Source organism: Podarcis melisellensis (genome assembly GCF_964234715.1).
Source record: "Podarcis melisellensis genome assembly, chromosome: Z".
NCBI lineage: Eukaryota > Metazoa > Chordata > Lepidosauria > Squamata > Lacertidae > Podarcis > Podarcis melisellensis.
In genome coordinates, this window is record NC_138547.1 from 16329478 (window position 1) to 16355208 (window position 25731).

The window sequence follows — 25731 nt, forward strand, 5'->3', positions numbered from 1 at the left end:
ATCCACCCTCCCCTAGTTTTGGGCGACTGGATTTAAGAGAAGGTGGGATGGAGGTATGTTTCTTTCAGGCTCCTCCTATTGAAGGGCTGGGGACCAAGGAGGGATATAGGGGAGGGATAATGGCAGGCAAGCCCCAGAGAGAGGGTGGTGTGGGGTCGGAACACAAGAGAAGCGAGTACTTCAAACCAAACACTTTTCAGTTCTAGCAAAAAAGGCAAGTTCACACAAACGTTTTCCCTGCTCAAGTGGCAGCTGCAACCACTTTATTACGCGCCATACTCAGTACAGTTTCAGTGTAAACCTCCCAATCCCCTGCAATTATTATTTTTAAGCCCTAGAAAAAACAGGACGAGACTTTTGACAAAATGTGCTGTTATCAGAGAGGTTGGCTAGGATGTGGCCTCACCCTGTAACAGGCACTCAGTTTGCAGGGAGGGGAGAGTGGGAAACCTTGGCCCTCCAGACATTGCTGTACTACAACTCCCACTGTTCCTGAGTATTGGCCATGCTGGCTAACCTGGTGGGAGTCAGGAGTCCCAACATCTGGATAGCCAGAGGTGTGTGTATGTATGGTATAAATAGGAAGCTGGGTGGGTTTTTTTTTAATTACAAAAAAAGACTCATGTCATCATGGTTTTTAGTAAGCAGGCAACCCTAAGAACCAGAGGCACTAGGGCCCAACTTGTGCATTTGGCAACCTAGTAAGCTAATGTTTCTTGAGAACCTATGTGGAATCAGCCAGCCGGATACCTGAAGTTTGGTCGGAACAGAATGGGTAAGGTGGAATAAAGAAGCAACATCACGTTAAATGCATTATTGCATTTATAGATGTCTGAGTCAGTTTTGCTTTTTGTTAAAACACCTGTGCCCCCGCCACCCAATATTGTTGGACTACAACTCCCATCATCCCTGACTACTGGCTATGCTGGTTGGGCACTGATGGTATTTGGAGTTCAGCCCACCAGGAGGGCCATAGGTCCCCACCCACATTGGTTGAAGGTTTTCCTTTGTGCAACACACAGCCCTGGTTAAAATCTCCCCTCTAGCTTCTGACTCTTGCAGGAGGGAATTGGCTATTGGTACCATGGCCAACAGCTTCTTTCCTACAACCAGTAGGGGCTGGAAGAACTGAGCACAGCCTCCTTGTGACACTGGATCCCAACTCAACCCTTTCCCCCCGTCAGCTAATATGTAACATAAAACTCAAGACGCATTAAATGTGGTCAAGAGTTTAAGTCCCACGAACAACCACTGCTCAGCCCAAAACTGGGGTCAAGCCTTTCCGACAATGACAGTGATCAGTTAAGGGTCTGACTGTGACATTCAATCTCTCCATTGTGTGCCTGGCCTGTTTTATGTACCAAAAAACGGCAGACTTGCCCATTTTTAATGCAGGGTGTGGAGATGAGGTGCAAACACCCCTCCCCAACAACTTTATTCCAGCTGTTCTGCAGGAATCTGCCTCCTCCTGGAGGGAAAGTAAGAGTTCAGCTACTCTAATTTGCACCCCAGGTCACACTTGGTGCTGAAACCTAGATCCTATCACCTCCCACTTTAGAGGACTGGGCTATCTGAAGGACCACCCAGGCGCGTATGACTTTAGATGCAGAATCCCATAGCAAGTGCCAAATGCAAACACATTAGATAGGGCAGGGGTAATTGGTTGAGTTAAAAAGTGGCTGCCCTCTCACTAATGAGCTATGTTCAAGGTCCTTGTATTAATGTACAAAGAGCCCTGAACCACTTATTTCCAGGGTGCCTCAGGGACCACTTTAGTTGGTGAGGCTCTTCTAACAACAATGAGAAACTGAGCCTTTACTATCATTGACCCAGTCCTGTGGAACTCTCTGCCACTGGAGATTCAACAGGACCTTCTGTGTCAACCCGCTGAAAACTTTTCTATTACTCACTCTGGCTTGCAGGTGGGGGGGGGGGTCAGGGAAGGAGAGAGGAGAGTTCAGACATCCTAACCCTTCCTCCCCTCCCTAGATGATGCATTGCATGCAGTTCAGAAGAGATTCAAGCCCACCAGAGGGGGTTGGAGTAGCAGAGCACATGTTGGAATCTGTCACATGCAGGCATGAGTAAAAAGACTACGTGGGTGGGAAAGAGGGGGGATAAAACACACAAGAGGATTGTCAACAAGGAAGTAAGTGGGGAGGAGAGGAGAGGAGCATTACCGCTGCTTTGGCCTCTGCAGCCTTTGCTTTCTTCAGCCTTGCTTTGCACGCATCCAGGTCTAGACGGCGGTTTTGCAGGATCCGTCTCTCCTTCTGGGAAGGAAGAAGGGAAGGGTGGGGAGAAGAGTCAAGATTGCAAAAGGAAAAAGGCTCATTTTTCTTACTGCATAGCTACGTAAGAACATTAAAAGAGCCTGGCTTATGGATCAGGCTAAAGGGGAGCCATCTAGTCCAGCCTTCTGTTCTCACAGTGGTTGACCAGGTGCCTCGATAGGAAGCCCTCAAGAGCCCTCTCCCCTCCTGTGGTTTCCAGAAACTGCTGTGTTAAAGTCTTACTGCCTCTGGTCCTGGAGGCAGAGCATAATAGCCTTTGTGACAAGTAGCCATTGATAGCCTTATCTGCCTCCCATTAACGTGTCCAATCCTCTTTTAAAGTGACCCAACTGCAATAGTGTCTAAGTGGTTTACAAAGATGAAAGAAAAAAGAAAACCAATTAAAAGCTATAAAACCAAGCAGGAATTAAAACAGCTCCCCCCCCCCCGAGAGCTACAATTCCCAGTGCTCTTAAACTACAATTCCCAGGATTCTTTTTTGGGGGGTGGGGAGCATGAATGTGCTTTGAACCAACTGAGGTGGTATTTGGCCAAGTTTTACCCAGAGTAGAGCCCATGAAATGAATGAACATGACTAAGTTAGGTCCATTGATTTCCACCGGTGGACTCACTACCGCCCGTGGCACAGATGCCAGTCTAACACTACTTATTTCTTGGTCAGAAAATATAGGAGCATTTATTTAATTCCTCCTAGACATTAATTAACCCCCTCTCATCTCTTTGAAAATGTCTCAGAAGTCAACTCCTCTCTCTCACTGCCACAAAACTCGCCTTCTCATAGGAAGCTGTCTTCTACGGAGTCAGGACTTAGCTTAATATTGCCTTCGCTGATTCGCAGAGGCTTTCCAGGATTTAGGCAACCCTTCCCCTAAGTCAGGAGCTACAGCCCTTTGCCTAAGCAAAAATATTCTAGTCCTCAGAGTTCTGAAGAGCAGACTGAATTAAACATGAACACAGGAGACAGCCTTATACTGAACAAGACCATTGGTCCACCTAGCTCAGTATTGTCCACCCTGATTGGCAGTGGCTCTCCAGGGTGCCAGGCAGGGGACATTCCTCAGCCCTACCTGGAGGTGCCATTGGGGGCTGAACCTGGGACCTTCTCCATGCAAAACATGTGCTCTGAGCCCCCGCCACTTACCGAAATAGTTCTCCAGTCTCCCTCCAGGAAATTGCGCAGAGGGCTGAGGAAGTTGATGGAGGCAGAGTGGATGAAGTCCCTCTCTGCTCCGCCCAAGCGCCGCTCTGTTTCACCAACTTTGATGAGGGTCTTCCCTGTCAGAGAGAAGACACAGCAAAGGGACTTCAGGCAGCTGACCTGGGCAACATCTTCACCTGTGTCAGGCCAGCTCCACCTCTCCGCAGGCGAGAGGTGACAATGGTGGCTCAGGGCACTTTTATTAGCTCAAGGTCAAAAGGGCAAAAAAAGGTTTGGTGTCAGGTACATGTGCAGAATTAGTAGATATATACCAGCTTTAAACTTATATGGAAGAAAGGCCTGCAACATGCAAATAAAATATTCTAAATGGTATAAAGGTAAAAGGACCCCTGAGCATTAGGTCCAGTCGTGGCTGACTCTGGGGTTGTGGCGCTCATCTCGTTTTACTGGTTGAGGGAGCCGGCGTACAGCTTCCGGGTCATGTGGCCAGCATGACCAAGCCACTTCTGGTGAACCAGAGCAGCACAAATTATGTGCATAAAGGCTTGGAGGATCCTGAAAAAAATCCTATGCTGTTTGATGGGATTATATCTCATAAACAAGAAATGAGGATGCCTAGGATTCCATCTCCTCAGTACAACGTGAAATTTGCCTTTCCTGATGGTCTTATGTACTTTACCAACCTAATGTTTTGTCACTCCCAAATATAGTGCACTGCTTTTTTGCGCTTCTGTTTGTTTTTATTGTATTGATTCGTTTGATTTACATCAATAATATATTTCTTAAAAAAGAAAAGGGCAGGAGTCAGGCAGGGAGTCACCCCCCTGCTTTAGCCAGGGTGGGGAGAGTAACAGGAAGGCAGGAAACTAAGGCAAGGGTTAGTCAGGAGGAGACTGCATAGTTATTTTAGTTAGACTGTTTTTGGCTGAGTTGCAATAATGTGAAGGGTGAGCAGTGATTACAGGCCGAAGAATGAGGTTACATCCCTAAGCAATATTGCACCACTCCCAGACTGCAGCCATTTTCATTTGGATGGGCTAAAGGGAGTTGCATGGAGTCTCCGGTGTTTGGGTGTGGGTGTGATCACCATGCAATTACAGGAGACCGAGATCATTAACTTGAGCCTCGGGGCCGTAATGGATTTTGCAAGAACCCAACATAATCAAATTGAGGAGCACCAGAGCAGAGAGAACAGGCAAATTCGTGCCTGATTGTCCGAGAGTACAAATTTCAGGAGGTTCTGGCTGCGGCAAAAGAACGTTTATTGATTTTTTGTGGAAGCAGAACTCTTCAGATGAGCGAAAGGGATGTAGGGGACCCCAAACCTGCCTTCTCTGTCGCAGGATGACTAGGAAAAGGCCACCCACATTTGGAGAGTCTGCCACTCCCATTGTGCCTGACTTCTGGCCATTTTGGCTAGGGCCTGATGGAGAGTTAGGGGCTACCAACAATAGCTTTACCTCATCTGCTTTATGGGCAGGAAGTAGTGGCAGTCCAAAGACCTAGTATGGCTTGTTTAGCCAACCATTTTTTCACAGCAACCACCAACCTCCACACGCAAGTCCTCTGCACATCCCTGAAGATACAATGGCGGTAAGGCTTGATGAGAGACTCACCAACCCTTATCTTCTCCAAAAAGCTATGTGCTACGTCCACAAAACTCACCATAAGGGGAATTAGGGCCAAAGTCATTGGCTGCCTCAATCATATACTGAGCCAGGAGCTCCCCGTTGGTGACCCGAGAGGGCACCTTTCGGTCCAACTTCTCATAAAGGAACTCTTCAACTCTGGCACCTGGTGGGTGGGGAAAAAGAGATTGTGTTAGGTCTTGAAAGCATTTTGGGAAAATATCTTGTATCTCTGGGGAGAAGTCAAGCCTGCAGAGCCAGTGACGCAGGCACTTCAGCAGGGATGGCCAACGTTTTTAGATTAATTATTTAATTGTACAGTGGTAGCTCGTGTTACGGACCGGGATCTGTTCCGAAGGCCCGTCTGTAACGTGAAATTCCTGCAACTCAAAGTGCTGCATCTGCGCAGGCGCACGGCATGATTTGGTGCTTCTGTGCATGTGCAAAGTGTGATTTAGTGCTTCTGCACATGCACAAGTGGCGAAACCTGGAAGTAACCCATTGTGGTACTTCCAGGTTGCTGCGGGACGTAACTCGAAAAGACACAACATAAAGCGGATGCAACACGAGGTATGACTGTACAATGAAAAGTGCCTCTATGACAGTGTCCCACTTTGGAATGCCCCCCACCCCCGAAAGGCTGGCTTGTAGACTTTACAAGCTTCTTGGAAGTGGTTTGGAGACCCTCCTATTTGTTTAGCCAATTTGGGGTATTTTCTTGCTGTTTTTACTTTACGAAACAAAAAACAAAACCACAATACAGTATTTAAGCTTTTTATGTTTTTAAATCTTGGTCTTGCGGTCGTCCATTATGGTTCTGTGTTACTTGAAATGGCTTTTACATGCTGCACGGATTCATTTTTGTGTGTGTGTGTGTGTGCGCTTTTGCCTGCTGCCTTGCAATCTTTTTAATGAGGTGTGGTTAAGAAATGCTTTAAGCAAAACAAAACAATATTTGGGGCTAGCGGCAGATATGAAAGGAGCTCTGCACAGGGCGGTGGAGAGAGGTGGCGGGTCTGCTTCCTCCTCTTCGGCAACAAGGATTACAAGGAGAGGACATCCTCTCTCCATCCCTAGATGCCAGCCTTCCAGGCCCCACATCGTGTGCTCCTTCTTCCTCCTTACATCTGGGGCTGCCAAACCATGCCAGATCCTGAGGGGCCCCCACCCATGACACCCAATAGATCACTTCCTCCAAAACCTAGAGATGTGCTTACTAGGGTTTGGCTGCAAGAGGACTTCAGTTTGACGCAAGATTTTCTCCGTCCAGTTCTTGGTGCAGTCTGCTCGGGCCAGGAGGTTTTCAAAGTGGGCATCCAACTCTGTCTTCTCGGCCTGGCCAAACTTCTCCTCTGTGAACTGCAGTGGGGAGGGTGAGGGAGACAAAAATTGAAAGATTTTAATTTGCCCAAAATGGTATTTGGGGTGGGACGGAACTAATGTATCAGAGCTAGTATGGTGTAGGGGTTAGTGTGCCTTTAAGGGCACTGAACATTGTGCGTCACAGAATGCTGCTTCTTTTCCTTTTAAAAAAAGCATGGATAGCTCAGTTGGTTAGAGTGTGGTGCTGAAAACGCCATCCCCGTCTGGGACAGCTGCATACAGTGGTACCTCGGGTTAAGTACTTAATTCGTTCCGGAGGTCTGTTCTTAACCTGAAACTGTTCTTAACCTGAAGCTCCACTTTAGCTAATGGGGCCTCCTGCTGCCACTGCGCCTCCACCATGCAATTTCTGTTCACATCCTGAAGCAAAGTTCTTAACCCGAGGTAATATTTCTGGGTCTGCGGAGTCCGTAACCTGAAGCGTATGTAACCTGAGGTACCACTGTATTCCTGAATTGCAGGGGGTTGGACTAGATGAACTTCAAGGTCTGTTCCAACTCTTTGATTCTATGATTCTAAAGTCCACCCTTCTAGGAAGTGGTGCTGCCTAGAACCGCAACTCAGAACTCTGCATGATGGGTGCAACAGAAATTCTAGGCTGCAACCTACGTGCCAAATATTTGCACAAGAATACAGCCTGCTAGTTGCTTTGCTGAGAGGATGGAGAGGCAAAAATTTTGTAGGGAACATTGCCAGTTCTTTCTTGAGAGCTCCAGCAGAGCTCATCGCTCAGCTTCATGATGCCTCGTTAGAATGGAACTGCAGAAGGCTTTTGAAAAGCCACAGATCGTAAATGGTGGGGGGTCTCAAGGTATTACTTAGACAGAAGCAACTGTTCCTACCTTGCCTTCCATAATTCAGGAACACAGGAAGCTGCCTTATATCAAACCAGACTACTGGTCCATCTAGTTCAGTATTGCCTACACTGACCAGCAGCTGTGCTTCAGGTTTTCCATTGTCAGCCCTGCCTGGAGATGAACTTGGGACCTTCTGCATGCAAAACATGTGCTCTGCCACTGAGCTGTAGCCCTTAAAAAGTTAAGTAAGATTCCAGTCCTCAATGTTCTGAAGAAATTACTGGTTTTAAATAAGAGCATAAGAAGCTGCCTTATCCAGTCAGACCATTGGTCCATCTAGCTCAGTACTGTCTACACTGGCTGGCAGCAGCCCTCTAGGTTTTCAGGCAGCGGACCTGTCTCCCAGTCCCACCTGGAGATGCTGCTGGGTATCGAACTTGGGACCTTCTGCATGCAAAGCAGATGCTCTGTCACTGAACTATGGGTCTTCCCAGTTTTATTTTAAAACTCTGGCAACATACAGACTTTACCAGTATATTTGCGTGTGTGTGGCTCTTGCTGCAAAACTGGCCACGTTTCCAGCAGTTGTACAAATCCTAGCAGAAGCAGGTCTGACTCAAATTATGACTCAGCCACAGTCTTCAGGCTACATATGCTAATTGTCTGTAGCCTGATAGATTTGGATAGCAAAGCAGTATGTTCCTTTTTATAGGAATAATGGGAAATACGGTAAATGCAGACAGGGACAATGGAAGCTGCTTTCCACTGAATTGGAACACTTATCCATTTAGCTCAATATTGTCCACAATGCTTGGCAGCTGTTCTTCAGGGTTTCAGGCAATGGGTCTTTCCTTAAACCTATCATGAGATTCTAGCAACATCTGTGGGGCACCAGGTTCCCCATGCCTGCTTTTCAGAATGACATATTGACGCCCAAACCATTTTTAAAAATAGTAAATGGGTACAGACTGGCTCAGCACATTCCAAGCTAGGATTTGCTTATGGAGAGACAGTATTTTCAGCAAGTGCTACAAAGCCCTCTCAACTGCAGCAGAACAACAACTCAAGCATTGCATTGTAAAGTTGACTAGAGGGGAAAAGCAAACAATGCAGGAAAAGCCTCCCAAACAAAAGTGGGTATTTTTTTCTTGGGGGGTGCTGGGGGAGGAGAAAGTATGTTTCAGCACTTTCAGCTCAAAATCAGGGAAGTGTAATAAGCAAAATGGAACCAAAACACCCCAAGGCAGACCCACTGAAATTGAAGAGCATGACTCACTTACATCCATGAATTTCAATGGGTTTTCTCTGAGTAGAAGTGAGTTAGCTGCAATACACCGACTGTATAGCATCCAGGGGTGGGAGCAGCAATGGGTGGTTTACAGAAGATTTTGAACTGGAAAATTTTCCACTCCATATCATAGGTAAAGGTAAAGGGATCCCTGACCATTAGGTCCAGTCGTGACCGACTCTGGGGTTGTGGCGCTCATCTCGCTTTATTGGCCGAGGGAGCCGGCGTACAGCTTCTGGGTCATGTAGCCAGAATGACTAAGCTGCTTCTGGCGAACCAGAGCAGCGCACGGAAACGCCGTTTACCTTCCCGCTGGAGTGGTACCTATTTAGCTACTTGCACTTTGACGTGCTTTCCAACTGCTAGGTGGGCAAGAGCAGGGACCGAGCAACAGGAGCTCACCCCGTCATGGGGATTCGAACAACTGACCTTCCGATCAGCAAGTCCTGGGCTCTGTGGTTTAACCCACAGCACCACCCGCATCCCTATATCATGAGTAGGCAGGGGCTTTTGAATGAAAAATAGCAAAAAATGCTAATGCCATTCTCTGCATATTCAATAGATGTCTGGTGTCCAGATCATGGGAAGCTATTATTTCCTTTTCTTCCTTGGACAGACCATGCCTGGATAATTTTGTCCAGTTGTGGTGACCTCAGTTTAAGGATATTGACAAGCTGGAATGTGTGTAGAGGAGGGCGACCAATATGATCAAGGGTCTAGAAATCAAGCCTTATGAGGAACGGTTGAAGGAGCTGGGTCTGTTTAGCCTGGAAAAGAGGAGACTTAAGAGGAGATATGATAGCCATCTTAAAATATCTCAAGGGCTGTCACATGGAAGAGGGAACAAGTTTGTTTTCTCCTGCTCTGGAGGGTAGGACTCAAAGCAAGGGACTCAAGTTACAAGAAAGGAGATTCCAACTAAACATCAGGAAGAACTTTCTGACAGTAAGAGCTGTTCAACAGTGGAATGGTCTCCCTCGGGAAGTGGTGGACTCTCCTTCCTTGGAGGATTTTAATGGGTGGCCATCTGGGATTCTTTAGCTGCGAGTTCTACATTGCAGGAAGTTGTACTAAATGACCTTTTGGGTCCCTTCCAATCTTATGATTCTATGACCTTAATTTCCTGCCCTAAGACACACATTCCTTCTTGGGATCCAACACATAGGAGTAAGTGCAAAGTTGGCAGTGACTAAGCCTCCCCACACCCCCATCTTCCTCTTTCAGACTTTGGGCCAAGAGGAGTAAAAGTAACTGGCCTTGTTTTCAGTCCCAGGAAGGCAGGGTCGCATTTATGCCAGCAATGAATAATGTAGGCTGGCGTTTTTGCAGGGAGCCTCTCGCCCACATTGGCGAGGGGAGGCAAGCTGCAGCCCAGGAAAATCAATATTTCATGTTGGAGTAGAGTTTCCTCAGCCTGGAGGTGGGGAGGAGAATCTGCCGCTCAACACGAAATGCGTGCATTGTTTCACTCCCTGGCCAACAGAAGGGGAGCAACAATGGAGAATGGTCCATCGCCTCTGGCACAAAGGCTTACTGTTAACCTCAAAGTTAACCCCCTTTTTTTGCAGACTGGGGGTTCCCTCCAGCAACCTATTTATTCAACATGCATCCTGATTTGTCTGCAGAAAGCTTGATTGAAATTTAGATTATATGCCTGGTTTTGAATCCATTCCAGTTTGTTTGCAGGGTGGTGATATGACTATTGTTATTACATCCCACTTTTCCCTGCCGGAAAAGTACTCAAGGCAGCTTACAGATAAAATAGGAAAAGCTAAAACATAGGAAACAATCATTAAAAAGCAATTAAACACTAATTAGAATAAAACCTGTCTCTATCTGCTCTATTAAAATATACAGATAATTACAATAAATACATAACAGCACTGGCCCTTTCCAAAAAGCCAGTTAATTCCCAAAAGCCTGTTCTTCACCTGCTAACAGAAGGACAGCAAGGAAGGAGCATGTTTAGGTTCTCTAGGGAAGGAGCCTTCTCCTATGTGCCCACCATGTGTGCCGGGGAGGGTACTGGGTCCAAGAGCAGGGCCTCCCTTGAAGATCTCAGAACCCAGGCAGGTTTGTATGATGGACTATGGTCTTTCCAAGTGTGGTCTAACCAAGGTGGAATACAGCAGTACTATGACTTCCTTTGATTTCTTGAAGCAGCCTAGAATGGCATTAGCTTTTTTTGCTAATACATCACACTGTTGACTCATGGGAAGCTTGTGGTCTACTAAGACCCCTTCATCTCTTTCACCTGTACTACTGGCGATCCAGGCATCGTGCATCTTATACTGGTGCAGCTGGGCCCTATTGAAATTTATTTTGTCAGCCTGGATCTAGACGCATCAAAGAAGCATTTCAGGTTTAAGAGGTGTAAATTTAAACAGGTAGAGAAAAATGGACTCCATGTCACCATCTGGTGGCACAATGTTATATTGCACACACAACACATATAAATCACTTTTTCTTTGCCAGCCTAGCCAGTCCTTAGTTTGTTCCCAGTTTTCCAATCTGTTAAGGTCATCTTGAATCCTGATTCTGTGTTCTGTGACAATAACTACCCCTCCCAGTGTGGTGTCATCTGCAAATTTGATGAACATCCCCTCAATTTCATCCAAGTCATTTATAAAGACGTGGAACAACAACAACTCCCACCCATCTTTGATTCCCTTCTCTTTGAATATTTCTGACCATGGGACTACACCCAGTAGTTCCTTAAGCTTCTGGTAATCAGCCTACTTCAAGTCCAGAGTTCATGTCCGATTACACTCAGTTTTCCATTGCCAGTGCCTAATGAAAGACATGATCACTTCCTCCCAGGCTTCCTAGTACTTCCACTTTGTTGATCAATTACTCTCTCTTGGTGAGGACCAGGTCCAATACAGATGACCCCCTTGTTGCTTCTTTGACCTTCTATGAAATGAAATTGTCAGCGGGACAATGAGGGAATTGGTTGGTCCTTACATTCTTGGCAGTTTGAGTCCCAGCTGATATCAGGACAGTTGAAGTCTCCCATGACTACTATATTTCTCCTTTGTGAATGTTTGGTAATCTGCTCTAGGAAGCCATCATCTGTTGTTTCACTCTCTTGCACCCACATTCAGTCTGACTTCCATACTCCAGGTCATGGATCTCTTCACAAGTGTACACATCCTTTACATAAAATGCTCCTCCTCCTCCCTTCCTGTTTGAACTACACTGGTACCTCGGGTTACATACGCTTCAGGTTACATACGCTTCAGGTTACAGACTTTGCTAACCCAGAAATAGTACCTCAGGTTAAGAACTTTGCTTCAGGATGAGAACAGAAATTGTGTTCCGGCAGCGTGGCGGCAGCAGGAGGCCCCATTAGCTAAGGTGGTGCTTCAGGTTAAGAACAGTTTCAGGTTAAGAACGGAACTCCAGAACGAATTCAGTACTTAACCTGAGCTACCACTGTATTTCTTTTGAGCAAGTTGCACCCCTCAGTTTCTACATTCAAGTCATGAGTTTCATCCTGCCAGGTTTCAGTAATGCCTGTGGGTCATATCTGACATCCTGTATTTGAGCTCAAGTTCTTCTTGCTTGCTTCCCATGCTCTGTGCATTTGTGTAGAGACAAGTGAAACCATGAGTCATTCCTCCACACACTGATGCCTCTGTCCCCCTCCGTAGGGAGTCACTTGCCACAACCAGACATCTCTTTCTTCTCTGGGGAATCGTGTGAGGAATCGTTATGCCTTCCACTGCCACTTTGGTGTGGTCTGAGGTCTGCAGCCGCTGTTCTTGCTCCTCCGGCTGAGAATCCGTGTCCGAGGTGAGGGCATGGAATTGATTTTGCAGCTCCAGAGCCAAAGCATGGATCCAGGCAGCCATGCCTTTTTGTGTCACGTTCCTTTGGGGGTTTGTCCCCTGCATTGTTTTTCCTCCTACCACTAGAAGGCACTCTGTTCTCATTGTCTCTCTGTGTTTTCTTTTTAAAAATCGCCTACCATTAGCAGCTTTCCCCCCTTGCCAAATTTTCCTCTAGCACCATAAATTACTTAGGATTTGCTATTCAGGATTTCAAAGTAGAGTGGGTAAATTAAACTCTTTGACAAAGCAATGCCCAGGGATGGAGGACTAACTTGGTTTTTTGACCTTAGTACCTTATTTACTGCAATGTCAGAAAAACTCGCTCATTCTTTACGAGTTTCCAGCGGTAAGGCAGACCTACAGACTATGCAGCTAAATGGTAGTAATTCATTCAAGTATGATTTTATCTGGATTCAATTTCTGCATTGCAGTGAGTTGGATGAGATGACCCCCAGGGTCCTTTCCAACTTTATTTTTCTGTAATTCTATGTTGTCCAGGACTTATCACTGACTGCTCTGCTGTGCTTCTGTGGGATCATTATCTTATTACTCGTGGCATTGTTTTTATCTCTCTGCAATAACCATTTCTCTGCATAATTTTCTTTCTTAAGTTGCAGGCCATATGATATCAAACAGGAAAGCCATTGTTCATTTCTGTATCTCTCACTCTTTGTATCGTTGTACATAACAAAATAAAATAACAGTAATAATATACAGTATTATTAAAGTAGTAATATACAGTATTATTATTATTAAAGCAGTATCCTACCAACAGCCTTGGCTTTCCCCAAAGAACCCTGCAAACCATAGCTGAAGGGGTGTGCTAAGTGTTTTTTGCAGATACCTATATCCCTCACAAGGGACGCGGGTGGTGCTGTGGGTTAAACCACAGAGCCTAGGACTTGCTGATCAGAAGGTCAGCGGTTCGAATCCCCGCAACAGGGTGAGCTCCCATTGTTCGGTCCCAGCTCCTGCCAACCTAGCAGTTCAAAAGCACTTCAAAGTGCAAGTAGATAAATAGGTACTGCTCCGTGCACTGCTCTGGTTCTCCAGAAGCGGTTTAGTCATGCTGGCCACATGACCCAGAAGCTGTACGCCGGCTCCCTTGGCCAATAAAATGATATGAGCACGCAACCCCAGAGTCGGCCACAACTGGACCTAATGGTCAGGGGTCCCTTTACCTTTATATCCCTCACAGAGCTACAGTTCCCAGAGTTCCCCAGGGAAGAGAGGGTGATTTTTAAACCCCATCTCCAGATAGGAGGCCCATCAGAAACCTTGGAGAGCTACTGCCGGTCAGTGAAGACAATACTGAGTTCAATGGACCTTTGGTCTGGCTCTGTTTAAGGCAGCTTCTGATGTTCTACCTCCACTTTCAGAGGCATTAAGCCTCTGAATAGGAATTTGCTGGGAATCACAAGTGAGGAGAGTGCTACTGCTGCCCTTAGCTCGTGGGCTTCTCATTGGGGCATCTGGTTGGCCGCTGTGAGAACAATGTGCTGGACAAGATGAGCCACTGCTCCGGTCCATGTGGTCTTTTGTGGGAATATAACCTCCGTGTCCAGGGTCAGGCTACCTCTGAGTACCAGAGAGTGGGGAAAAACAACTGGATAGTGGTGTTAGGCTCTGTTCCTGCCCCATTTGGATGGGCATCTGCTTGGCCATTCTGAGAACAGGATGACCTCCGAGAAGCCCAGTTGTACGCAAGCCCGTTTCAGAACTTTTTGCTGCATCACGACCAAGACATGGACTCACTCCTATGAGCACAGCCTGACTTCTTGGCTCCCCAGACAGATGCAATACGGCCAACTCATTACAGCAAAGGTCTCCCACTAGTTGATTCCATTTGGCCAATGCAATTACAGTGAGAACATTAATTTTGTTAAGATCGATCGGTGCTGGAAGAGGGATTCTCTGGTGCCACATAAAACTGGTGTTCTGGACTGGACCATTTGATTGCAATTGAGCAAAGAGCACGCAAAAACCAGCTTCTAACCAGCATCCCCTTAACGCAATGGGAAGCCAACTTTACGCTGCTGTTTGGGAGTGAAAACTACTTTGAAGAAAAGGAGAGGAAGTTCCCTAACAGGTGCAGAAGGGAGACTTCTCTTTCTTTTTAAAAGAAATCATAGTGAATCATAGAATCACAAGAGTTGGAAGGGACCCTAAGGACCATCTCCACTCCAATCCCCTGCAATGCAGGAAAATGCAGCTGTCCCGTGCGGGGATCAAACCTGCAACCCTGGCATTATCAGCATCACACTCTAAGCAACAGTGCCCTCCCCACTTTACACGATTTCACATACACGCAAAAACGTAACCCCTGGCATAAGTGGTGGGATCACTGTATTGTTGCAGTGTTTGAATTTCTTTTTCCTTTTGGTAGCAGAGAGATTATACAAGTGATTCTGAAATTGCCAGGTGCATTTCAAGGGGTCTTAATTCTTACTGTCAGGTGCCTGAGCTCTCACAAAAACCTTAAAGGCAAGGTTCCACAATGCCCGTATGATATTTGTGATTCCCCTTTTTTTAAGGGAAAAAAAGGCCTCCTAGTTAGCAGTGTGGAACGTTTCATCTGCAAAACAATATGAAGTGGGTGCAATGATATGAATTGCTATTTATAAACACGCCTCTCTCCCTTCTGATATCTGGTGCTGACTCCAGCCTACGCCTTATATTTTTTAATTTTTTGTTTTTAAAAGTCTTCAGAAACCCTTACAGATCCGAAACCGGGTATCCTCCCCCGCCGCCCCCGCCACCAAGAAGACTCTTCTTTCCTTTTCCTTTCTGAAGTCATTTGTATGAGAACTGAGAAACTGTTTCAAGTAGAATAAGGAGGAATGCTTAGAAAGCTTTAAAGACCTCATTCTCATTTCCATTACAATAGCAATAATCAGAGCAACTAACCTAGGTAGCAATGGTACAGGAGCGTAGAATGCTTTCATTTAAAAAATAAAAATCAAGTTTCTAGTCTTGATGTTGGTGGGAAATGACTGCTGGAATATAGGAAGACAGAAAGGCAGCTTAAACACATCTCAGCCGTCCAGTGACCCTGCCCTTCTCCCACAGCTGAGAAAACTAGAATTAGGCAACAACGATTTGAGGAATTATGCACATTTACTGGGAACATGTTGCTGTTCTATGTCTAATTAAATAACCATGATAATGCCAGGTATTTATATCACATCTTCAAGGTAAAACTCCTTTGGCAAAGCAGCTAACAAAACCCACCAAAAAATAACAATCGGAAGCAATTGTAAGTCAATTCAAACATGAAAACCATAGAAACACAGAAAAATGTATAAAGAACATAAAAATATGAAGCAATTGTCGAATGCCTTCCGAGCCCATCCAAAACCAGGAGGAGAGGTAGCTGGGCCATTCTCCCAGAGGGTGTGAGTTTGACCGCCACAGAGCTCCCACTGAAAAGACTAAGTGCCATTGACAAAATGGGAATTCAGATCAGCCTGCACTTTAGCCTTCATAGGAAGCTGGCCTTGTCACTATGCAGGGGCTAACCAAGTTGAGTCTCACCCTGAACTTGCTTTGCAGAAGGGAAGGGCCATGCAGCTCAGCAGAGCATCTACACATAGAAGATCCCAGGTTCAATCCCTGGAGGCAGCTCCACGTAGGACTGGGAACACCCCCTGCCTGAAACCTTTGCCCATTGGTCTTCAATTGGTAGGTTTGGACCCACTATTGAGTTGTGGCCTGATCCATGTCACAACAGGAGCACCACCACCATGCAAATATATAGGAAAAGACTAATAAATGCATGTTTTGGATTAAAAGTGGGACCTGGGTCTGAGAATATAAGAACATAAGAAGAGCACTGCTGGATCAGACCAATGGTCCATCTAGTCCAGCATCCTGTTCTCGCAGTGGCCACCCAGATGCCCATGATGGGAAGCAGGACCCAAGCACAAGAGCCATCTTCCCTCCTGGGGCTTCCGGCAACTGGTATTCAGAAACATTTACTGCCTCCAACCATGGAAGCAGAGCATGGCCATCATCACTCGTAGCCGTTGAAAGTCCTTTGCTCCATGAATTTGTCTAATCCTCTTTCAAACTTGAAGATATATGGTGCAGTCAATACTGACCTAGATGGACCATTGGTCTCTGGAGAGACACAGCCAGCCTGTGTTTCAGGCAGTGTATGCTAGATGGACCAATGTTCTGTCTAAACAGACTGAGAGGGTTTCAGGAGGAGGAGCCTTTGTTAAAATACTAGTCCTCATTATTCTGAATAAAGGGCTAGATTAAATAGGAAGCTGCATTATTCAGAGACAGAACATCAGTCCATCCAGTTCTGCACTGAACCAGTAGAAGGGAGCATCCTATGTTCTTATAAAGGTAAAGGGACCCCTGACCATTAGGTCCAGTCGTGGCTAACTCTGGGGTTGCGGCGCTCATTTCGCTTTATTGGCTAAGGGAGCCGGCATACAGCTTCCGAGTCATGTGGTCAGCATGACTAAGCCGGTTCTGGTGAACCAGAGCAGTGCACAGAAATGCCATTTACCTTCCCGTCAGAGCGGTCCCTATTTATCTACTTGCACTTTGAGGTGCTTTCAAACTGCTAGGTTGGCAGGAGCAGGGACTGAGCAACGGGAGCTCACCCCGTCGCGGGGATTCAAACCGCTGACTTTCTGATCGGCAAGTCCTAGGCTCTGTGGTTTAACCCACAGCGCTACCCAAGTCCCTCTTATACCACTGCATAAAACTGGAAACTCCAATGCTTGGCATCTGCTCCATTTTTTTTGTGGGAGGCGGGAAGCTTTTGTGAGACTTCTTCCATTCCCCCTTCTGTCCGTGAGTCTACCTTCTCATAGCAGCAGGCAGTGATGTCGGGTGGGAAATATTTCAGCACCTTCATTTTTCTGTGGAAATCCTCCAAGTTCATCAGCAACAATGAATGGATGCTGATCGCTAATGGCCACATTCAGGCAAGCTTGGCAGTGTCAAAGCCTTTCGCTTTGTTTACTAAACGCAAGTAAAACAACATAGTAAATCAAATTATTCTCGGGGGGGGGAGCAGTAGAGACGGGAACACACAGGGAAACATCCAATATAATCTAAAATATTCCTGATGATAATTACCTGAAATTGCCTAGGAAGATTTCCCAGGAAGATTGCTCCTTTGCGTGCAAAGACTCCCTGCAAGGAGAAAGCTATTTCAGCCTCCTCCCTGCTCTGTTCAGGCCTCCATCACTGATATATTTGTCTCATCTTGTAGGGGGTCCCACCACCACCACCTCAATACTGGGGCGTATTCAACAGTGGTGACTGGGAGTGGCCACCGAGACCATATAACACTGGTCCTGAGAGATCTGCATTGGCTCCCAATACGTTTCCGAGCACAATTCAAAGTGTTGGTGCTGACCTTTAATGCCCTAAATGGCATCAGCCCAGTATATGTGAAGGAGCGTCTCCACCCCCATTGTTCAGCCCGAACACTGAGGTCCAACGCTGTGGGTCTTCTGGCGGTTCCCTCACTGCGAGAAGTGAGATTACAGAGAACCAGGCAGAGGGCCTTCTCGGTAGTGGCACCCACCCTGTGGAATGCCCTCCCAGCAGATGTCAAGGAAATAAGCAACTATCTTACTTTTAAAAGACATCTGAAGGCAGCCCTGTTTAGGGAAGTTTTTAATGTTTAATGCTGTATTGTGTTTTTAATATTCGGTTGGGGGCCGCCCAGAGTGGCTTGGGAGGCCCAGCCAGCAGGGCGGGGTATAAATAATTAATAATAATAATAATAATAATAATAATAATAATAATAATAATAATTTCCCTCACTTGTGATCTACCACTTCAGGGCTCCACCACCTCATTCCAGTTCATAGGCAGGCCAAGCCTGAGGTTTATTGCATCAAGCAGATGCTCCACCTATGAGTGCAATGTAAATTCCAAGTACCATGACTCCCATGGTCAAATCTACACCATGCCTTCAAAGTATATGGCTTTCCCCCAGAGAATCCTGGGAACTGTACTCCACAAAGCACTACAATTCCAGCACCTTTAACAAATTACAGCCTCTAGCATTATTTGAGGTGTGCTTTAAATATATGGGTGTGGACATGGCAGATAATTCCAAGGGTTATATCCAAGTAAGAGCAGACCCACAGGAATGGAGCCAAGTTCTCCATGCCCATTATTTTAAATGAGAGAGGGTTGTAACTTAGCGGTAGAGCACCTGCTTGGCATGCAGAAGGTCCCAGGTTCAATCCCAGATGGGATCTTCAGGGAAAGGCTGGGATTGTCTCCTGCCTGAAACCCTGGAGAGCCCCTGCCTGTCAGGGTAGGGGCTCAGTTAGACTGGTAAAGAAAAACCTATTTACAGTACAGTATACAGTATATGGGGACACGGGTGGTGCTGTGGGTTAAACCACAGAGCCTAGGCTTTGCCGATCAGAAGGTCGGCGGTTCGAATCCCCGTGACAGGGTGAGCTCCCGTTGCTCGGTCCCTGCTCCTGCCAACCTAGCAGTTCGAAAGCATGTCAAAGTGCAAGTAGATAAATAGGTGCCACTCCGGTGGGAAGGTAAACGGCGTTTCCGTGCGCTGCTCTGGTTGGCCAGAAGCGGCTTAGTCATGCTGGCCACATGACCTGGAAGCTGTACACTGGCTCCCTCGGCCAATAAAGCGAGATGAGCGCCGCAACCCCAGAGTCGGTCACGACTGGACCTAATGGTCAGGGCTCCCTTTACCCTTTATATGCGTTGTACATGCGATATAACATTGTGCCACCAGGTTGCGATGTGGAGTCCCATTTTTCTCTACCTGTTTTCCCTAACCGAAACACTTCTCTGATGTGTCTAGATCCAGCCTAGATGATACTAAGCTAGATTCCTGTTTTCAATTAATTCTTTATTCAAAACTATGGGAACTAGCATCTTGCTTTTCAGGGAAATGGCTGTAGCTCAGTGACAAAGCATCTGCTTTGGATCCAGGAGGTTCCAGGTTGAAAAGCAGGGTGGAGAAGGTCTGTTGCCTGTCAGTTTAGACGAAACAGTACAGGGTGGACCCAACCCACTAATGTTCCTAAAGAAAAGATGTTGCTAGCCCTACTAAATAGCACATTTTCCACCAGGTACAAAACACCGAGCTTTTTAAGTGCCCAGAAAATAAAGCATCACCACAAAAGTCCAGCCTCGAAGGACGGCAGAGGTTCTGTGTAGGCCAAATGAAAATGTATCAGCAGAAGAACCTTCCGCATCTCTGAGATGGAAGGTTTAAAACACCATTTATTGCACACCAGGAGTTTCACTCTCCTCCCTCCTTTTACACTGCTGGAAAGTCAGACTCCATCTGCTCCTTTTCATAACTATGAGACAAACCATCCTCTGCACAGACTCTGAAGCAAGAGACGGTGCTTGTCCTTTCGATTAAAAAAACAACAGCAATAACAACTTGCTCAAAAGCTAGTCATCCCACAAACAAACAGCTCAGACTGGTGCGCTACACAACACTTGTTTATTTTAAACAGGACTAGATCACTCTCTCCTGCCCACCTTGCAGTTCAAAAGCACGTCAAAGTGCAAGTAGATAAATAGGTCTACTGGCGGGAAGGTAAGCGGCATTTCCATGCGCTGCTCTAGTTCGCCAGAAGCAGCTTAGTCATGCTGGCCACGTGACCCGCAGGCTGTCTGCGGACAAACACCAGCTCTCTCGGCCTATAAAGCGAGATGAGCACGCAACCCCAGAGTCGTCTATGACTGAACCTAACGGTCAGGGGTACCTTTACCTTTTTAGATCACTCTCAGGGATGTGGGTGGTGCTGTGGTCTAAACCACAGAGCCTAGGGTTTGCAATTCAGAAGGTCAGCAGTTCGAATCCTGGCAACAGGGTGAGCTTCCGTTGCTCGGTCCCAGCTCCTGGCAACCTAGCAGTTTGAAAGCACGTCAACGTGCAAGTAGATAAATAGGTACCACTCTGGCGGGAAGGTAAACGGCATTTCTGTGCACTGCTTTGGTTCGTCAGAAGCAGCTTAGTCATGCTGGCCACATGACCCGGAAGCTGTCAGCTGACAAACGCCAGCTCCCCTGGCCTATAGAGCGAGATGAGCGCGCGACCCCAGAGTCGTCTGCGACTGGACCTAACGGTCAGGGGTACCTTTACCTTTAGATCACTCTCGGAGGCCCCTCCAGCTCTACAATTCTGTGGTTCTACTATTCTATGGTCTGCATATGTCAGAGACTACTGAAGTGGGGGTGCAACCAATGTAGCAGTTCAGATCTTTGGCCTGCCAGTTGTTGCTCACCTCCCATCATCCCCAACTGCTGGCCATGCTATCTGGGGCTAGTGAAACAGGTTAGGTCTGATGCAGTGACTAGCTCAGGTCCAGCCAGTGAGCTTCATGGCCGAGTGGGGGATTTGAACCAGAGTCTCCCAGGTTTTACTCTGACCCTCTAACCACTGCACCACACTGGCATGTTGGCAAGCTTGGAAGCTTCACAAAAGGAAAGTTTGGTTTTGCTGCTGCTGTTTGAGGGTCAAAAATGACCAATACCCATTAATAGATTTGCAAAGCTGTTTTAAATTTCCTGGTAACACTGCCAATTTTCATTTGGTGACATTGAAATGGTGCTGGGGTGTGCATGTGTGTGCTGAATCATATACAATTTAGATGTTTAAAGTTAAAACACTTAAAACATATTTATACCAGCCTCTTCTTCTCTTTATATGAACTGCTGCAAAGGCAGACCCTCAGGCATGAGCACCTGCACAGAGAAGCCTTAAGCGACAGGCAGCCATGTATTACCGTATTGGCCCGAATATAACCCGCACCCGAATATAAGCCACACCTTTAAAATTGGAGGGGGGGGGAGAAATAAAATATCTGAATATAAGCTGCTCCATTCCTCGCTGCTCCTGGCTGCATACTGAGGGTGGGGGTGGATTGGCGCCGCACTGCGTTGCCAGCGGCCTTTCCCCTTCCTCGCTCTCTCCCTTCCCAGCCTTGTGAGAGAGGACGGGGGACTACACATGGGGCAGGCACTGCTTTGCCTGCTCCTGGCGCTGTTCGCCCCCATGCTCCTGGCTGCATACAGTAAGGTTGTGAATATAAGCCACACTTTTCATGGTTGGAATTTGGGGGGATTGTGGGGCTTATATTCAGGCCAATACGGTATGTTTTTATTCCATCCTTTCTGCAAAGAGCTCATGGTGGAGTACATGGTCCCCCAACCCCTATTCCTCATAACAATTCTGCAGGGAAAGACTAAGCAGAGACAAAACAAGCCCTACTGCCCCCTCCTCTCCACCCTGGGGTGAGTCAGACCATTGGTCCATCTAGTTCAACATTGTCCACACTGACCAGCAACAGCTATCCAAGGAACATTCCTGACCCTATCTGGAGACGTCAGGGATTGAACCTGGGACCAGCTGCGTGCAAGGCAAATGCTCTGCTTCTGAGCTACAACCTTTGCCTTAAAAATAATGTAAGATTCTAGTCTTCATGATTACAAACAAAAGGGCTGAATTGGATGCTGTCTTTTACCAAGTCAGACAACTGGTCCATCCAGCTAAGTAATGCCTACATTGACTGGCAGTAGCTCTCCAGGGTTTTTTGCACAAGGGATGTTCCCAACCCTAAAGGTAAAGGTAATGGTACCCCCGACCATTAGGTTCAATTGCGGACAACTCTGGGGTTGTGTGCTCATCTCGCTCTATAGGCTGAGGAGCTGGTGTTTGTCCGCAGACAGCTTCCAGGTCATGTGGCCAGCATGACTAAGCCACTTCTGGCAAACCAGAGCAGCGCACAGAAACGCCGTTTACCTTCCTGCTGGAGCCGTACCAAATTATCTACTTGCACTTGACATGCTTTTGAACTGCTAGGTTGGCAGGAGCAGGGACTGAGCAACGGGAGCTCAACCCGTCGCGGGGATTCAAACCGCCGACCTTCCGGTCAGCAAGCTCTAGGCTCTGTGGTTTAGACTACAGCACCACCCATGTTCCCAACCCTACCAGGTGATAAAAACAGAGGTAAAACTCAGGATCTTCTGCATGCAAAGCTCCACCATTGAGCTTGACCATTTCTGTACATGGTCAAGGATCAGGAACAATGTTAGGGAGCTGGCAACATCTGGGAGGCCAGAGGTTCCCCATTTTTGCACAAGACACCTGATGCACCTACCACACCCAACCTGGACTTCATTTTTATGGATTTGGGACCACAGCTCTACCTGCTCAGACTAACAAGAGGGTTCATTTGGCATCTCCAAAACCCACAAAATATAGACAATGATTTACTGAAGAAGGGAACCAGAAAACATCCAGGTGAATAAATCCAGCTGACAAATGTGCCAAGTCTCAGAAGCCTTTTCATCTCTAGTACACAACAGAAGCAAACGTGGCAAGATTAGATTAGATCACGGTACAGCTCCAGCCTGCACTTTCAAAACAAAATGAAACAGGACATTCTTTCAACCTTGACACCACTGACTTGCCAACTCAAACAGAGCCTGTCAACCGGCTAACCTTCTAATCACATATGTGCCATTATCCAAGATGGCCCAACACCATGGACTCAGTACCTTGTCCATGAAAAGCCTCCCTCCTGAGAAGAGATTGATTTAGAAGGCAGCTGCAAGGCTTCAAAACTGGGGGCTCATTGTGAGACACTGCATTTCCTCGTCGTTTATGTTAGAATTGCAGGTACTGTAGATCTGGGGTGGTTCAGCAGTAGAGCATCTGCTTTGCATGCATAACGTCCCAGGTTCAATCCCCAATGGCATGTCCAGGTGGGGCTGCCTGAAACCCTGAAGAACTGCTGCCCATCAGCATAGACCAGGGGTCAGCAAACTTTTTCAGCAGGGGGCCGGTCCACTGTCCCTAAGACCTTGTGGGGGGCCAAACTATATTTTTTTATGGGGGGAATGAATGAATTCCAATGCCCCACAAATAACCCAGAGAGGTATTTTAAATAAAAGGACACATTCTACTCATGTAAAAACATGCTGGTTCCTGGACTGTCCGCAGGCCGGATTTAGAAGGCACTTGGGCTGGCTCTGGCTCCCGGGCCTTAGTTTGCCTACCCATGGCGTAGACAATGCAGAGCTGGATGGGACCAATGGCTTGACTTTGTGTAAGACAAGCTTCTTACGTGCTTTTCAACCCAGTTGGAGGTTCTTCCACTAGTTTCCATACTTCAAGGCATCAAATTTATCTGCTCACATGATTTTAAGGGCCAAAGGATTCAGCAATAGGCTCTGGAGGACCCAACCCTAAAACCCTGGAAGACCATAAGGCAGGACCCAGGGTGCGGTGCTGACTAGCAGCTACTGTTCAATATCAGTATCAGCGGTATCCAACAGGATTCCATGAACATAGAAAGAGCCCGACTGCTGGGGGCAACCAGATGTCCCAATGGGAAGCCACCAAGCAGCAACCAAGTACAACAGCAACTCTCCCCACTGCAGGGATTTCAAATAGTCCCTACAGAGAGGTCTCAGCCAAGAAAGTGAAATAAGGAGTGCAAACCCTGCAGTAATCTATTTATGGCTGCGTACATACCATACATTTAAAGCACATTTCCTCCCCCCAAGAATCCTGGGAATTGTAGTTTGCTAGGGGTGCTGGGAAGTGCAGCTCTGTGGAGGTAAACTGCAGTTCCTTGGACAACTAGGTGGGGGAGTAATCATTGTTTAAAGTGGTATGATACTGCTGCAAATTACAAGTGCAGACGAGGCCTAACACTGCATACACCCCGTACATTTAAAGCACATGGCTTTCCCATGATAGTTTGCCCCCCCTGCCCACATAGAGCTACAATCCCCAGCACCCTTAGTAAACTACAACTTGCAGGATTGTTTGGGGGAAGTCCTGCAGTTTAAACATATGGTATGCGCATAGTACATGTAGCTCCATGTGCATACTGGACTATAAGACCAGACCAGCAGCTGCCTTATGGAGATTACACATCTACATTTCAGAGGCGAGGAAGAGGAGGGACCTCTCAAGAAATGGAGACGGGCAAGTAGAGTTACAACAGTTTGGTTTCATCACATTACATGTTTAGGACAGGCGAATTAAGTGCGTATCTTCAAAGGGTTCCAGCCGAAGAGGCCATGATGTACGCATCACGCTTTTTGATAGAACAGCAGCAGACACACCTGCCTTTTGAGCCCGAATAAGGCACAAATTACAGGCCTCCCTGATCTTGGGCAAGTTTATTTAGACAAAGCAAATGTCAAGTTCGATGGGGCTTACACTCAAGCAAGGCTGCAATCCCAGAAGGAAAGGCTCATGCCCTGTCCTTAGCAGGCTTGTGTTTTACTCCTGAGTAAGAAGGCAATCCCAGATACATGCTAGAGGGCCCATGTTTACATAGGAAGCTGCCTGATACAGAGCCAGACCATTGGTCCATCCTATTCAATACTGTCCATTCTCCCAACCTTAGCTAGAGATGCTGCTGAGGATTGAATCTGGGACCTTCTACACACAAAGCAGTTGCTCTGTCACTGAGTTATGGCCCTTCTTAGGAAGACAGTCAAACCCCTGGCCTACCTAGCTCAGTATTGTCTGACTTGCAGCAGCTTTCCTGGATTTCAGACAGTGAGTTTATTTCCCAGGGCTGCCTAGAGATGCCTTTGGGGATTGAACCTGGGGCCTTCTGCATACCAAGCAGCTGCTTTACCACCGATCTATTGTAGAGTTGATTTACCCTCAAAGCTGCAATACAGTCTGCTGCATGGTAGGTTCCCTTACTGAAAAACCTTTTCACATTTATACCGCAAAGATAGTGGGTCAACTATGGAGATGAGAAGACCACTCAGGAGGTTTCTAGCCAGCTTTAGAATCAAGCCCTCTCCACTGCTGAATAAGTCATCAGATGGGCCAACCTCACTTCTAACCATCTGTCTCTTTGCAGGAACAGCGTACAATCCAGGCACTGTATAAAATGTCACACTTGCTATTATCAGGGGATTGCAGCTAGATAAATCAAGGTGTGGGGGTTTTTTGTGGAGGGGAGAATACTGCCAGACTCAACCCTCTACCAGGGAACTTAACTCTCATCTACCCACAAAACACCCATTAGTTAAATAAGCCCCCAGTACCAGAGATTCTAGGAGATAGAGGTAAAAAATTGTTTGCAGAGAAAAATTGTTTCCACAAAAGCAGGAACCAGGCTGCAAAACCAATTTACTTATAGAAGAAAAACTACAAAAATTATATTAAAAAATTATATATGGATCTGATCCATCTGCAGGAAACCGTGGCTGGATATATAGATACGATTTTTCAAATGACAGTTTTTAAGTGCCTTGGCCAATGCAGTTATATGTAGGAGACAAGCAGGGAAAATCTGCTCATTAAAAACAGCAGTTGGGAAAATATATCTGTATCTATATGG

The 25731-nt window shown here is 46.7% G+C and overlaps 1 protein-coding gene across 4 annotated transcripts in view; it reads right to left on the reverse strand.

Moving 5' to 3' along the window:
* SH3GLB2 (SH3 domain containing GRB2 like, endophilin B2) overlaps positions 1 to 25731 on the reverse strand; it is a 52485-nt gene that overhangs the window by 26239 nt on the left and 515 nt on the right. For all 4 annotated transcript variants that reach the window (XM_081897908.1, XM_081897907.1, XM_081897905.1 and 1 more), the window contains exons 2-5: positions 6299 to 6440; positions 5119 to 5247; positions 3436 to 3569; positions 2181 to 2273 (exon numbers count right to left, since the gene is read on the reverse strand). In XM_081897908.1, the coding sequence (XP_081754034.1) occupies positions 2181 to 2273; positions 3436 to 3569; positions 5119 to 5247; positions 6299 to 6440 (498 nt within the window). The remainder of the gene's footprint in view (positions 1 to 2180; positions 2274 to 3435; positions 3570 to 5118; positions 5248 to 6298; positions 6441 to 25731) is intronic.